At 42.9% G+C, this 16,168-nt stretch overlaps 1 protein-coding gene across 2 annotated transcripts in view; it reads right to left on the reverse strand.

Moving 5' to 3' along the window:
* NUP153 (nucleoporin 153) overlaps positions 1–16,168 on the reverse strand; it is a 190,841-nt gene that overhangs the window by 82,882 nt on the left and 91,791 nt on the right. Inside the window, exons 11-13 of one of the 2 annotated variants that reach the window (XM_088475836.1) lie at positions 14,317–14,431; positions 14,055–14,183; positions 4,940–5,035 (exon numbers count right to left, since the gene is read on the reverse strand). In XM_088475836.1, coding sequence (XP_088331962.1) covers positions 4,940–5,035; positions 14,055–14,183; positions 14,317–14,431 — 340 coding nt within the window. The remainder of the gene's footprint in view (positions 1–4,939; positions 5,036–14,054; positions 14,184–14,316; positions 14,432–16,168) is intronic. The other variant, XM_088475837.1, reaches the window with a different exon arrangement.

Genomic DNA, 16,168 nt, shown 5'->3' on the forward strand with positions numbered 1-16,168 from the left:
GGGTGGGTGGGAGGGCCCAAGGACAATTCCATCTTGCACCTCTTTTATTTCTTTGCATTATGTACAGTTTGGGGCCTAGTTTTTCAAACTGCCATACTGTCTGCCACTGCAGTATCACGCCTAGTTGGGTCACGTGTTTGTGCCGCCCACTCGTGTCGCTTAGCATAGTCATCCAGCTACCTCGGTGCAACCTTTTGGACATAAAAACACTATTGTGAGGTGTTCAGAATAGACTGGAAATGAGTGGAAATTAAGGTTATTGAGGTTAATAATAGCATAGGAGCAGAAAAACCTACTAATTCTGAGATTTTAGCTGTTTTTATGCTTTTTTTAAAAAAAATACAGATCCAAAACTCAAAACCCAGAACCCAAAACACGGAAGGGTGGTTTTGGCAAAACCAATCCAGATCCAAAACATGAAGAAAGATCCAGATCCAAAACACGAAAAGTGGCCGGTGCACACCCCTAATAGATATATACACACACACACACACATATCTATCTATATGTATATACATACACACACAAACTCCAAATATTGTACATGAAAGAGGGCACTTCTATTAATTTAGAGTCTCTAAGTTGTATTCCGTCTCAATTTGACTTTTTTTTGCCCCTAATTGGGTATATTGGAAAGTAAATTCTTATGGAGGATTGTGCAATGATGACCCACAAATCTCGGTATTTTCCTTCAAACTGTATGTTCCACGCTAAGTTCTTTCACTTGAAGAAACGTCCAAGTGGAGTTATGTTCTAAAATCTCATAAAAAATTGATTATGCCTTTTTATCCAACGTGTTGCTCCTTTTGGAGTTTTATCCTTCTTTTGAAAAATAAACCCTCACACCATGGGAAGACACCCAAAGAATAATAAATAAAAAGTTCTTATAAACAAATATATTTATTATGACACAAAAAAATCTCTTCTCTCTTATCTTGCTCTTGCCTTCGGCTTATTAGCTAAACTGAGTTGCCCTTAAGACTGGTACACTGAAAAATCACACTCACATAGAGGAGGAAACAAGTGACCAAGAGAAAAAAAAAACCTAGAAGCCAGATGGATCAGGGCGGATGCCCTATGGACCGCGAAGAAAGTTAAGGGTAAGTTTTACCATAACGCCTTTTCTTCTTCGTGGTCCATAGGGCTCCACAGGAGAGACAATGAGGATGTCCCAAAGCAGTTGTTCACAGAAAGGAATGCTCCTGAGCTGATAGGAGTACTCTACACCTAAAGAAAGCATACTGAGGGGAAAATGTATCAAAAGGTATAAACCTAAGAAAGGTGTTGACAGAACAACACGTGGCTGTCTTGCACAGCTGTTCAGCCGAGGCGCCACACCGGGCTGCCCACGAGGGACCCAGAGCGAGTAGAATGAGCAGATACTGTATTCGGCACAGGAAGGCCAGCATGCTTGTAAGCCTGTGAAATAGTCGTGAAATCATCTGGCCAGAGTGTTTTTTAGCTGGTTATCCCTTCTTGTGGAATCCATATAGGACAGAGAGTCCAATTTTCTAATGGGAGTATTACGGTCCATGTAGATCTTTAAAGTATGGACCACATCCAGAGAGGCCTCACCTGTCGAAAAGTCTGGTGATTGAAAGGCCGAAACCACAATTTCCTCTATGAGGTGGATACGAGAAACCACCTTGGGAAGGAAGCCTGGGCGTGTTCGAAGAACAGCCCTGTCCTGATGAATTATTAAAAAGGGGGAACGTCATGAAAGGGCCCCTAAATCAGATACCCTACGGGCAAATGCTATAGCCAGAAGAAACAGTCTTCGCAGCGAGCCATGTAACATCCAATGATTCCAGGGATTCGAATGGAGGTTCTTGAAGTGCTTGGAGCACCACTGACAAGTCCCATGGAGTCACCGGAGGTACAAAGGGAGGTTGTATACGTAGAACGCCTTGCAGGAAGGTGGGAAGATCAAGTATAGGAGCAATTCTATGCTGGAACCAGAAAGACAAAAGCAAAGACCTTCACTTTAAGAGATGCTAGGCGGAGGCTTAGATCCAATCCAGCCTGAAGAAAGGCAAGAATTCTAGAAACATTAAAGACTTGAGGGTCATAGTTTCTTGGAGCACACCATTGGAAATATGTATGCCATATTCTGTGGTAAATTTAAGCTGAAGGCTAGTTTATTTGCTCTGAGCATGGTCTAGACCAGTGTTGGCTAACCTTGACACTCCAGCTGTTATGGAACTACATAACCCAGCATGCACTGCTACAGTTTTGCTATTAGGGCATGCTAAAACTGTGGCAGGGCATGCTGGGATATATAGTTCCACAACAGCTGGAATGTCAAGGTTAGCCAACACTGGTCTAGACCACAGAGCTGGAAAGTCCCTTAGCTGTTAGGAGGGATGTCTCAAGAGCCAAGCCGTTAAAGACAGACGGACCCTGAGACAACAGGTCTACTCGTAAATGAAGGTGAGAGCCTGTGAAGATCGGAGTACCAATGGAGTCTGGGCTAAGCTATAGCTATGAACAGGACTGTGGCCCCCTCGTCTGAACTTTCGAAGCACTCAAGGAAGCAGGGATATTGGAGGGAAGAGATATGCCAAATGGAAATTCCATTTCACCGACCATGCGTCTATGAAGGCTGCGTCAGGGTCTCTTGTCCTGGCTCCATTAACTGGAAGTTTGTTGTTGAGTCTTGAGGCAATGGTATTCATGTCCGGTAGACCCCATTTGTCCACCAGAAGCTGAAAGACTTCTGGATGGAGAGACCATTCTCCTGAATGCACGTCGTGACGGCTGAGGAAATCTGATTCCCAATTGAGAATCCCCAGGATGAACACTGCGGAGATAGCTGGACACTTCTGCCATTGCTGACTGACTTCAAGTGCACCCTTGGTGTTTGAGGTAGGTCACTGCCTTGGTGTTGTCGGACTGTACTTGTACTGGCCTGTTCAGAACATCCTGATCCAGAGTGAGAGCTCAGTAGATGACTCGAAGTTCCAGGACGTTGATTGGCAACACTGCCTCGACTGGGGTCCATCGGCCCTGGAAAAAGTGCAGGCTGGTTACTGTGCCCCACCCTTGGAGGCTTGTGTCCGTGGTGGATACAAAAGAGGAGAGTCAGAGTGAGAGAGGTCTGCGTCTTCTGCCTCCCCAGATGATATATCAGAATCAGATAACTGGGTGGACTGGGGAGATAAAAGCACATTTAGTAGGCTTTTCCTTTTGCAGCATTTGAGAAAAACGGTATAGGCATTAGCCAAACTCTGTACCGAGGAAGACAGTATGTCTACCCATGGGGGAGGCCAAGGATTTTTGCAGGAAGTACCTGCTGTGGCCATCCCACAGGGGGAGCTACTACGGGGACTACTATGGGGACTGCTAAGTGGTCTGCAATCTTTGCCAGCACCTGTGAAAAGGCAGCCCAATGTGGGCTGAGGTGCCTTGGGCTGTGTAACAATTAGTACAAAGACCATTCTGAATGAGATCCTCTGGGGCTAAGCCTGCTGAGCCGGACTTACAAGACACCAGAGTAGGAGCAGCAGCATCAGTCTGACTGTTGTTCTTTCCTCTGACAGACAAAGCCACAAGAATAATAAAATAAACAGTATGATACAGTGCAGTGAGCACCCTGCAGTATGTGTAATATGGCATAGTCTAGTATACAACAGCGCTATATACTATGTGATAGCCCTCACAAATAAATAGGAGATGTGAGGTACAATGAACCCCCTATACTTTAGTATGTCAGGGTATAGTTGAATAAAGGGAAAAGTTATAAGCTAGACAGTATACAGCCATGGCCAAAAATTGAGAATGACACAAGTATTGGTTTTCACAAAGTTTGTTGCTTCAGTGTTTTTAGACCATTTTGTCAGATGTTACTATGGTATACTGAAGTATATTTACAAGCATTTCATAAGTGTCAAAGGCTTTTATTGACAATTACATTACGTTTATGCAAAGAATCAATATTTGCAGTGTTTACCCTTCTTTTTCATGACCTCTGCAATTTGCCCTGGCATGCTGTCAATCAAATTCTGGGCCACATACTGACTTATGGCCACCCATTCTTGCCTAACCAATGCTTGGAGTTTGTCAGAATTTGTGGGTTTTTGTTTGTCCACTTGCCTCTTGAGATTTGACCACAAGTTCTCAATGGGGAGTTTCATGGCCATGGACCCAAAATTTTGATGTTTTGTTCCCCACACCACCTCCGAAAAGTTGCCAGGCCATAATGGAATCTCCTCCATGCTTGTCTGTGGGCTGAATGTAAGCAGGAAGCATTCGCTCGCCTGTCGCACGATAAACAAACTTTTGCCTCTTGGACTCAAACACCTCAAACTTCGATTCATCTGTGAAAAGACACACACACACACACACACACACACACACGTGCCAAAAGTCATGGGATAGCAGAATGTAAAGGTAATGATAGGTGGCGTCCCCATACTGATGTTTCGGAAGTGCCCAGACGTGGATCAGTTGTAATCTGACATTTTGAGAGACAGTTTGAACACCAGCTAGACTGCTCATGGATTCAGGAGCATTCTGGAAAGTTTCGGCAAATTGTGTGGCCACTACGCTCACCCGACATGAACCCAATCAAGCATTTATGGGACGTGGCGGAGAGGTCCATTCGCACCCAAGATTCTGCACGTACAAATAAGGAAGCAGTGGGAAGCTAAGACGACATGGGTCAACATCTCTCTAGAGGTCTTCCATCCACTTGGATGGAAGTTGCGGCACTTCGCTAGGCTAGAGGGGGACCTACACGATACTAAGCATTAGATACTAATTCTAAAAGAAGAAGTGCAAAGCGGCACTCCAAGTCTTATAGAGAAAACACATACCAGCTGAAAGTTTTTATTTAACGAATGCAGAGGAAAGTCTTTTAGCCCCATCTTCACAAACTCACATTGTGAGAGAGGACACAGTACTTCTGCCATGCAGACTTACAAGACGTAAATTTACTTACAGACAACTCAGGAGATTGTGCATTGGATTCAGTAGATTTAACAATAGGAGACGAGAATGTGAACTCAGGTTTGTTTGTGGAGTTGGTGGCCTGTGGCTGTTGAGAAAACATTACAATAAAAGTAAACATTTAAGTGGGTGCTTTCCAAGATTTATTATTGACAGACCAATACAGCTAGAGTCTCACATATCCAAAATGCATGGTACATGGGGTATTTTGTATATCGGAATATTCCGTAGTTTGGAATATTTGCATATCATAATGAAATATCTAGGGAATGGGACCCAAATCTGAACACAGTACACCTTACACACACAACCTGAAGGTAATTTGATACAAATATTGTTAATTTTGTGTAATGTTTGATATATATCACACACACACACTATATCTATATATCTAATATATATATATATATATATATATATATATATATATATATATATATATATATATATATATATATATATATATATATATATATATATATATATACACATACATACATACATATATACATACACACACACACACACATATACATACACACAAATACATACACATGAATGAAATTAATTTGTTTCATATACATACAGCCTGAGGGTAATTTTATTGAATATTTTTAATAAATTGTGCGCCTTAAACAAAGTTTGTGTAAATTGAACCACCAGAAAGCAAAAAGGTTTCACTAGCTCAGTCATGCAAAAAATTCTGTATTTGGGAATATTTGGATATGGGAGACTCAACCTTTAATCACCTTTTGATGTGCAATATGGTTACAAAATCTATTCACTCATGCCAGAAGCTTAAATGTAAAAGTAAAAAATATCCAAAAAATAACTAGATAATCACCTCCTCAACCTATGATGGGTGGGTCTTGAACTTGCTTAACAGCAGCAATAGTAATAATATATCAGCCAAAAAAGGTACACTGCACAAAAGTTAAACAGCCAAATATATGGCTAATTGTAGAAGCAAAACTAAGGACACTGAAATAAAGTAATTTCTAAATCTCCACAAATGTAACTTCCCAATCTCATGCTTAAAAAGATAGGTTTTTAAAGTAAAAAAACAAAAACAAAAAAAAAAACACTAAAATTGACACGTTTGTTCAGAAGTGCTGTGATAATGAAATTCTGATGAGATTAAAACTAAGTAGCCACTATTAACGGAGATTCAGCCTTTGTTGAAAGAGGTTGCTCATTATTAAAAATTTGTATTAAAGGTCTCCTATTTAAAATACTACGTGCGCAGTGCACATTGGGTGCAACTTGCACATGTACACAGCAGGAAAGGGACAAAAGAGGAACTATAAAAGGGAACATGGTAAACATAATGAAGTGGCCGATGTGACACGGCAGAAGCCAGGTCCACTTACTAGTATGCATACACATTAGTGTAATGTGTACTAAGTTTATATGGTGAAGAGATGCAATACTGAGATAAATCTGCAACTGCTAAAATAAAAAAAGAATTTCAACTGAACTGCACACACGTGTACAGATCTTCTAGTGATTGTACACAATTACATATGATCTCAACACTTGTGCCTAAAATGTACTTCATTATTCCCATTATTCAAATCTCCCGTTTTTTCACCAAAATTATTTTCTCCATCCAAGACAAGGAGAAAAAAAAATAATATGCAAAATCCCTATTTTTAAAAAAAATTTGGGGATTTCTTTCACAACCCTTTGGACCCCAAGTGATAAATTACTCCAAAAATGTTTCCGTACTTTGACGAAAAACGACCAAGCAAATTTTGGGTCACAAAAAAAGTTGAAAATGGTTTTGACGTGTTGGGTCTGAATTTTCGGGCGCGGTATAAATTCATCAAGTGTTTTAAACCTTGCACGCGGTTGCAGCAGGCGTTTTAACATTTTTGTTTTTTTTAAATTGCGTTTTTATAACACAGAAATACTGTCCCAAGGGTTCCAAGTCGTTACCCCAGGTTTGCACCCCAATATAACGATTTTGCACTTTTTTTCACCTGCTATTCATAGGAGATACTTTTCCGCCTATTACAATGCATTGAGTTTCCACTTAGTGTAGAATTGCATGTGGAGAATCTGAAGTCCGAATCCGCAGAAACTTCTCCAAACAGCACTTTTCGCCTCAAACTAAATTCGTCCCTTAGGTGGAACAGTAATTTCCTGGGAAAAAAATAGCTACCATCTTTAACATTTTTTTTTTCACCCAAAATTTGCGTGGTCGTTTTTCGTCAAAGTACGCAACTTACGAAAAAATGTTGGGGCAATTTTTCATTAAAGGGGGGCGGGGGTATAAAGGGTTCTGAAAGAAACCCGCAGATTTTTAGGCAAAATATGAGAGTTATGGTAAGAACCTTTGTTAACTATTTTCTTCGAAGTCCATAGGGTCCACAGGGAGACCTTGGGGTATAGGTGATGGGAACCAATCCGGGCACCACGCAGTTAAAGCTTTTCAGCTCCAAGAATACATTAGGTCCACTCTATGTATATCCCGCCCCCGAGCTTGAGGCACCTAAGTTGGTAATAAGCCAAAGACCGGAAGAGGATGAGAGAAGGAAGATTGGTACACTCAAGAATGACATTCTCTCACAGAAGGAGATGGAAAACCGGTGACCAGCAACATAGCCCATATGAAGCCAGGTGCGTCAGGGCGGGTGCCCTGTGGACCCTATGGACTTCAAAGAAAGTTAACAAAGGTAAGTCCTTACCATATTTTCTACTTCAGGTTCTTTAGGCTCCACAGGGATACCTTGGGGATGTCCCAAAGCATCCCCAAGAAAGGGTGGGGATGCTCCTGCGCTGAGGGGAGAATCTAGCGCCCAAAGGCAGCATCCTGTAAGGCAAAGGTATCAAATACATAGAACCTTAGAAAAGTTTGGACAGAAGACCATGTGGCCGCCTTACAAAGCTGGACAGCCGAGGCGGCACGGCGAACTGCCCATGAGGGACCCACAGACCTAGTGGAATGAGCCTTAACATAAAATCGGGACAGGCCTGCCTGCGTGTAAGCTTCTGAATTAGTCATACGAAGCCATCTAGCCAATGTTTGTTTATTGGCTGGCCATCCCTATTTGTGAAGTCCATAAAGTACAAACAAGGAGTCTGATTTCCAAAGAGAACAGGTACGGTCCATAGTAATCCTGAGGGCGCGGACCACATCCAATGAGGCCTCACCTGCCGAGAGGTCTGGTGATAGAAAGGCCGGTACTAGAATTTCCTGATAAATATGGAAGCTAAAAACAACCTTAGGAAGGAACTCCACGAGAGTACGAAGCACCGCCCTGTCCTGGTGAAATATCAGAAAAAGTAGGACGACAGGAGAGCACTCCCAATGCTGACACCCTTCTCGCAGATGCAATAGCCAGAAGAAAAAGTCTTAGCTGTTAACCACTCGCGTGCCACTGAATCTAGTTGTTCAAATGGAGGACCCTGGAGGCCCGAAGAACTACTGCGAAATCCCAAGGAGCCACTGGAGGGACAAAGGGAGGTTGAATGCGGAGGACACCCTGGAGGAAGGTGTGGATATCCGGAAGCGTAGTAATCTACTTTGGAACTACACCGACAGTGCAGACACATGCACTTTCAACGAGACAGAGGTCCAATTCAGCTTGAAGGAATGCCAGTATTCTGGAAATATGAAACACCTGAGGGTCGTAATCTCTTGTACGACACCCACTATGGAAATATGTATGCCACACTGGGGTAGATCCTGGCGGAGGCAGGCTTGCGAGCATTGTGTTGATGACCGAGCTAGAGAATCCGTTGGACCTTAGTAGGGATGTCCGGGTAAAGGCAAGTATCCTGAGACAACAGGTCCGGACGTTGAGGCAGCAGGAATGGAGAGTCGATGAAGAGACTCCGAAGATCTGAGTACCAATGATGTCTGGGCCAAGCTGGAGCCACCAGCAGGACAGTGCCTCAGTCTTGCTTGAACTTCCAAAGAACCCGAGGAAGCAGGGAGACTGGAGGAAATCGGTACGCAAACCGGAAGGCCCATTTCACTGACAGAATCCACCAGGCTTGCTTCGGCATCTCTTGTTCTGGACCTGTACACTGGTAACTGGTGATTGTGTCGGGAGGGCATGAGGGCCACCTCTGGGAGACCCCATGTGTCCACTAGGATTTGAAACACCTCTGGTGAACAGACCATTCCCCTGGGTGCACGTCGTGATGGCTGAGGAAGTCCGCTTCCCAATTGAGAACTCCCGGAATGAACACTGCCGAAATGGCCGGGAGATTAGATTGTGCCATGTCAGAATGCGTGACACTGACATTGCTACCAGACTTCGAGTGCCTCCTTGATGGTTGATGTAAGCCACTGTGGTGGCATTGTCGGACTGAACATGCACGGGTTTTCTGTGAAGAATGTGCTTTGCCATCATGAGGGCCCTGTACACAGCACCTCCAGAGACAGTACCATCGTCTGAGCTCTGATCCGGTGTGGTAAACCGTTCCACCTGGAGTGGACCAGCCCCTGCAGAGGCCTGGAATGAAACTGAGCACAATCCACCATATCGAATGTGGACAGCATGGATCCCAGAACCTGCATCGCCGAGTAGACTGAAACCGGCGACTGCGGATTAATCTGTGTGCTCGCAGCTGCAGCGTGGAGATCTTTTCTGGAATTAGAAAGATTCTCTGCTGGTGAGAGTCCAGGTGGTCTCCCAAATGAACCATCGTCTGCGAAGGATGGTTCTAGCCGTAGAGGTCGTAGCCAGACTCTGTACTGAGGTAGAGAAAACATCCACCCATGGTGGAGGTCCACCCTGTAGTAATCCCACTGTGGGAATGACCGCCTGCTGTGGTACAGGAGGGGTCTGCATAATCAGTGGTTGTCCCTGTGAGGGAGGGACAGCCTGCTGTGGTACCCCCCATAGGAGGAACAACAGCCGGAACTGCCTGGCAGTCCACAACGGAGGCCAGCATCTGAGAAAAACGCCCAAGGTGGCGTACGGATATTGGGGGGGGGGGAAATCGAGGTACTTGGCAGGTTATAATATGTCACACAGAGAACCCATCCCGAACCACATCCTCCTCACTGAAAACTGTAATACAGGTTGAGTCTCTCATATCCAAACTGCTTGGGACCAGGGGTATTTTGGATATCTGAATATTCCGTATTTTGGAATAATTGCATACCATAATGAGATATCCTGGGAATGGGACCCAAATCTAAACACAGAATGCATTTAGGTTTTACATACACCTTACACACCAGCCTGCAGGTAATTTTATACAATATTTTTTAGTAATTTTGTGGATCAAACAAACTTTGATTATATACATGAAATTCATTTATGTTTCATATACACAAAGCCTGAAGGTAATTTTATAGAATATTTATAATAATTTTGTGTCCTAAACATAGTTTGAATACATCGAACCATCAAAAAGGTTTCACTATCTCAGTCATGTGAAAAAAAAAAATCCGTATCTGGGAATATTTGGATATGGGAGACTCAACCTGTACATAATCTGCAAGATTGCAACATAGGTATAGTAATGTGTTCATTACCCTTGTCAGACATGTCTGCAGGGTAAATGACGCACAATATAGCACTGGTTACAAAGCAACAACGAGCATGTATAAATACCAACAGGGAGCAATATACTGGTCTTGTCTTATGCTTAGGCAAGCTGCAGGAACCTGATGCCAAAATATGGCACAGTGCAGCACACAATGTGTGACAGACCACAGAAGTATTGAAAATAACACACATACATACACAGTGCCTTGCAAAAGTATTCACATCCCTAGGCTTTTTACCTTTTTTGTTAAATTACAGCCTGTTAATTATTTTTTTTAATCTGAATTTTATGTGATGGATCTGCACAAAATAGTCTAATTTGGTGAAGTGAAAGAGAAAAATATATATAAAAAATAATCTTTCTAAATAAAAGTCTGAAAATTGGCATGTGCATATGTAATCACCCCCTTTGCTATGGATTCCCTCAAAAGTTCTGGTGCAACCAATTACCTTCAGAAGTCACATAATTAGTGAAATGAAGTCCGCTTGTGTGAAATCTAAGTGTCACATGATCTGTCAGTATAAACACACCTTTTCTGAAAGGCCCCAGAGGCTGCAACACCACTAAGCAAGAGGCATCACACCATGAAGACCATGGAGCTCTCCAAACAAGTCAGGGACAAAGTTGTTGAGAAGTACAATTCTGGGTTGGGTTATAAAAAAAATATCCAAATCTTTGATGATCCCCCAGAGCACCATCAAATCCATCAACATCAAATGGAAAGAACATGGTACCACAACAAACCTGCCATGAGACCGGGCAAGGAGGGCATCAATCAGAGAGGCAGCACAGAGACCAAAGGTAACCCTGAAGGAGCTGCACAGTCCACAGCAGAGACTGATGTATCTGTGCATGTAACCACAATAAAGCCGTACACTCCATAGATCTGGGCTTTATGGAAGAGTGGCCAGAAAAAAGCCATTACTTAGTGATAAAAATAAGATGACACGATTTGAGTTTGCCAAAAGGCATGTGGGCGACTCCCCAAATGTGTGGAGGAAGGCACTCTGGTCAGATGAGACTAAAATTTTACTTTTCGGCCACCAAGGAAAACGCTGTCTGGTGCAAACCCAACACATCCCATCACCCCAAGAACATCATTCCCCACAGTGAAACATGGTGGTGGTAGCATTATGCGCTGTGGGGATGTTTTTCAGCAGCAGGGACTGGGAAACTGATTCGAGTCGAGGGAAAGATGGATGGTGCTAAATACAGGGATATTCTTGAGCAACACCTGTTTCAGTCTGCCTGTGATATGAGACTGGGGTGGAGGTTCACCTTCCAGCAGGACAATGACCCGAAGCATACTGCTAAAGCAACACTCGAGTTGTTAAGGGGAAACATTTAAATGTATTGGAATGGCCTAATCAAAGCCCAGATCTCAATTCAATTGAGAATCTGTGGTTAGACTTGAAGATTGCTGTTCACAAGCGTAAACCATCCAACATGAAGGAGCTGGAGCAGTTTTGGCTTGAGGAAGGGTCAAAAATCCCAGGGGCAAGATGTGGCAAGCTCATAGACTTATCCAAAGTGGCTTGCAGCTGTAATTGCCGCAAAACGTGGCTCGACAAAGTACTGACTTTAGGGGGGGTGAATAATTATGCACACTGAAGTTTTGTTATGTTGTCCTAAATGTTGTTTGATTCACAATATAGAAAATCAAACAAACTTGACAGTTGTAGGCATGTTCTGGGAATGAAATGATGCACACCTTCAAACAATCCATTTTAATTCCAGGTTGTGAGGCAACAAAACATGAAAAATGCAAAGGGGTTGAATAATTTTGCAAGGGGGGGGTATGTATGTATGTATGTATGTATGTATGTATGTATGTGGTATAGAAATCACAGGGGCTCTGCACTCACCATAATAACTAACAATAATAAACAAACTGTTTATGTTTATTATTATTGTTAGTTATTATGGTGAGAGCAGAGCCTATGTGATTTCTATTTAAACAATGTGGTCACATACCATGTTGCACCCCAAATCTAGGAATGGTGAGTGCCGTGGATTAGTGCTTTTTATATATATATATGGTATGAAATACCCTACCACCACCTGTATTTGGGGAGAAAGGGTATAGCTATGAGCTGACAGATAGAAAAAGATAGACACAGACAGGCAGCGCTGGCACATACAATGCAGGAAAGACGCTGCAAAGCGGCACTAAACACAGGCGCAGTGTCTGGTAGGAAATAGCGCTGCTATGCTGATCCTGGGGAGAGGCATGCAGGGGACCAGACCACGTGTTGTCCTGGGAGAACTGCGACTGCACCATTGAGAAAATGGCCACAGGAGACCTCAGAGGGGAAGGAGAGCAGCTCAGGGAAGCCAGACCGCAGTGGAAAGGAACGCAGAGTAGCCGCTTAAACAGGGAAGCTGTCTCCTCTGGCCGATTATTAACCCCTGGGACGCTTGTTTCCTGCAATGGCCGGAGCCTGCGTCCACACTCAGCAACCCCCGGGCTGTCCTTTAAGATCGGAGGTATCGACTGCCATATCGCATGGGTCACCGCGAGCGGCGACCCACCTTACCTGTCCCCTGATGTCCGGGTGCAGTCTGGGTCCTCTCCGGAGGCCATGGCTAGCGCTGACCCCCGGAACACCCGCCGAGATCCCCAGATCAGTACTGGCGTCTCACCGCACCGGAGGTATTATCGCTGCTAATTGAATCTGGCCCATAGCGATATTTTTACTAAAGTGTGGGTGTTTAGAAGTAGAGTTGTTGCTCAGCATCCAATCAGTTTCTAGCTATTATCTTCTAGAAGCTGCTAGATAAATAAGTAGAATCTGATTGGTTGCTAAGTGAAACATCTCCACTTCTATAAACCTGCACTTTAGTAAATCTACACCATAGGCTCAAAAACATAGGTATATTGTCTACAGATTAAAATAAAATGTATTGTATTGAGTTAGATCAGACTTCAGTTTGCTGCTGTATTATATTTTTTATATAAGCATCAAGTTGACCAAAAAAGACCAAAAAGGGTTCATTGGGCCATAATTAAAATATAAAATTAAAACCAAAAATAAGTTGTCCTTACAGATTTCCAAATTTTCAGTACCTGGTAGACATGTTACAAACAGAAGCAGTTAATGCAGTTTTGTTGGAAGTGGCTTACATTTCTTTTCCAAATTAATGCATGAGTATCATAATTTTTAAGCTACAGATGTGTCTTCATACACTATTACTGCAGATGAGCCAAACAGCTGTTCTCGGCACGCCAGGATTAGTGCGACTTGGTGTGCGCCGAGCATCTTTTTCACCCGGAAATGCGTCGTCTCAACGTGATGCTTTAAAGTCTGAATCTGTATATGAAGTTCTAACATGCAGCGGCCACTGCTTTTTTTCTTACCCCATCCCCGTTGTGCTCCGTATACAGATTCAGACGCCGTCACATATCACATTAATCAATGCGGTTTTCGTGAAGCAGTTTGTTGCATCTGATTGCTACCAAGACGCATATTTGGGCTAAAGAAAGAAAACCGCTCGGCACTGCTCAGCCGCACCAAGTGTCCTGCGCCGCATGGCATATTGAGGTTAGGTGTATGAGGACACATCTGTAAGATACATAAAAATAACCAAGAACTTACCGTGCTAAAAAATGTACTAACAGTGACAGGAGGCAGCGTTGTTGCAGGTGGCGCACATAGGGAAATTTTTGGAAGTGTCGTCATACGTAATGGTAAAGGTTTATCAGGCAAGTTGAGAATCTCTACCTCCTAAAACAGGAGACAATGGTCAAATGATTACTACCTATAATACAATAAAAACCCAAGTAATTACTGCTACACAAAACAGTCAATTATACAGGTTTGAGCCATTTATGAAAAAGCAAAATCAGTCACTACTTACCTCCTCATATGGTTTTGTTGTATAATGAGATCCTTTCTCCCTCATCATTTTACCCCCACCTCTTCCTGAAGAAAAACCATTGGATGCTGGCGTGCTGAATCTTGGGTAGGAAGTGCTGTTGGATTGATTTTGAACACTGTATATTATACAAGCACAGAAACTTAACATTTTATTAAAGCACTAAATATATATAAATTCTTTATCTGTATTCATATTTGTATTTTATTTCAATGCAATTTATTATAAATTTCCATCATGAGCAGCATACCTTGTATCACTTAAGTTTATCTCTGGTTGTTACTTAGAATCAATGTGTATGCTAGGATGATTATTTGGAGAAATATATAAAGGGGCATGGACATGCTCTAGCTAATGTGCTTTTTGCAGGGAGTATGGTTTATGCAGCTCGGATTTCATTTTGCTCTAATAATGCCATTTTAGTATGTGTGTTAAATCCTTTTATCATAGTAAATTGCAGAACGCCATGTGGGGTATACTGCGCAGTCCAGGCACTTTAAACTAAACCAGCAAAAAGTTCAGGTTCCGTCCCCTGTATGCTATGGAGTGTCTGAAGACTTCAGTTAGCCTACAAAACAAAGGCCAGGAGTACAGAACAAGAGGGTGAGAAACAAACAAAACGACGGACTCCAACAAGAACAATCCTAATGAGGATAACAGAAAACAAACAGGACCAGCACACAGCGTAAAGGGAAGGCATCCGTGTTCCCAAATGTATAAGAAAAATGTTTTATCTAAAGTACAAAAATCCCATTTAAAGCCAATAATGGACACTATAACCAACTTTGGGATGTCCCCATGGTGTTTCCAATAGAGGGTATGCTCAGAGGTCATGGCCTGCAGCACTTCTGACCAAAGCTGCCATATTTAAAAGTGTTAAACCAGTAAAATTTGGAAAGACGTGCACCGAAGATCAGGTGGTCTTCCAGAACAACTGCTCAGCAGAGCCCCGAGCAGAGCAGTCAGTCTCCCGCGCAACATAGAGGAATGCACCATCATGAGATCAGGAAAGGGCAATTGTGCCTCAAGTTAAGCCTTGCAAACTACCAAAGTAATCCAGCAGGGCAATAGTCTGTTTGGAAGCAGGTCAGCCTCTTGTGAACATTCTAAACAATTACAGGTAAACTTCATGTGCAAGTCTTGTCTTATGGACATATATCTGCAATGCCGTTGACAACATCCAGAGAAGAAAGAAAGTCCTCTTCATTCTGAGCCATATCCAAAGCATTATCACCAATGTCCAGATTAAAATGGAGCTTAGAGACCATCCTTGCTTAACAGGATTCCTCCTAAGCATAGCCCTATTTTCATGGAAGTTAAGGAAAGTAGACAAAATCAATAGCTCCGAAACACTGCACGCTTAGGAGATCGACACCTGGAAAGGAACCTTCCAGGTAAAGAAGAAGTTTAACCAGACAGAAGTGCCGTAAATCTTCCAAATCAGCCTGAAACAGGTTTCTGTCTTGAGCGTTGTCTGAACTACATGGTCATAAATCCATAATCTCTAAGGCTAAGGAATTTTTAACAGCCACAACATTAAAAGACAGCCAAAGTAATTGCTGGTGATGAAAGGAGCCTGGTCTTAAAATATTGGGTCTTAAAAGGCAGTCACCACACTGTGCCCTCTGCCATGCCTAGAATGTCAGTGTACCACGACCATCTGAGTCACTCTGGTGCTTTAGACGTTTGAGAAACCAGGAAAAAATTTCTGCTAGAGGGAACAAGTAGAGTAGACTGAGGTACCAAAAGGAATAGACATGGGAATCTACGATTCCCATGCAGATCCCTCAGCATGGAGCAGAATAGCTCGAGCCTTGTGGCTCAAAGATGCCAC

The sequence above is a fragment of the Taudactylus pleione genome, unplaced genomic scaffold, assembly GCF_031769625.1.
Source record: "Taudactylus pleione unplaced genomic scaffold, aTauple2 ptg000179l, whole genome shotgun sequence".
Lineage (NCBI taxonomy): Eukaryota > Metazoa > Chordata > Amphibia > Anura > Myobatrachidae > Taudactylus > Taudactylus pleione.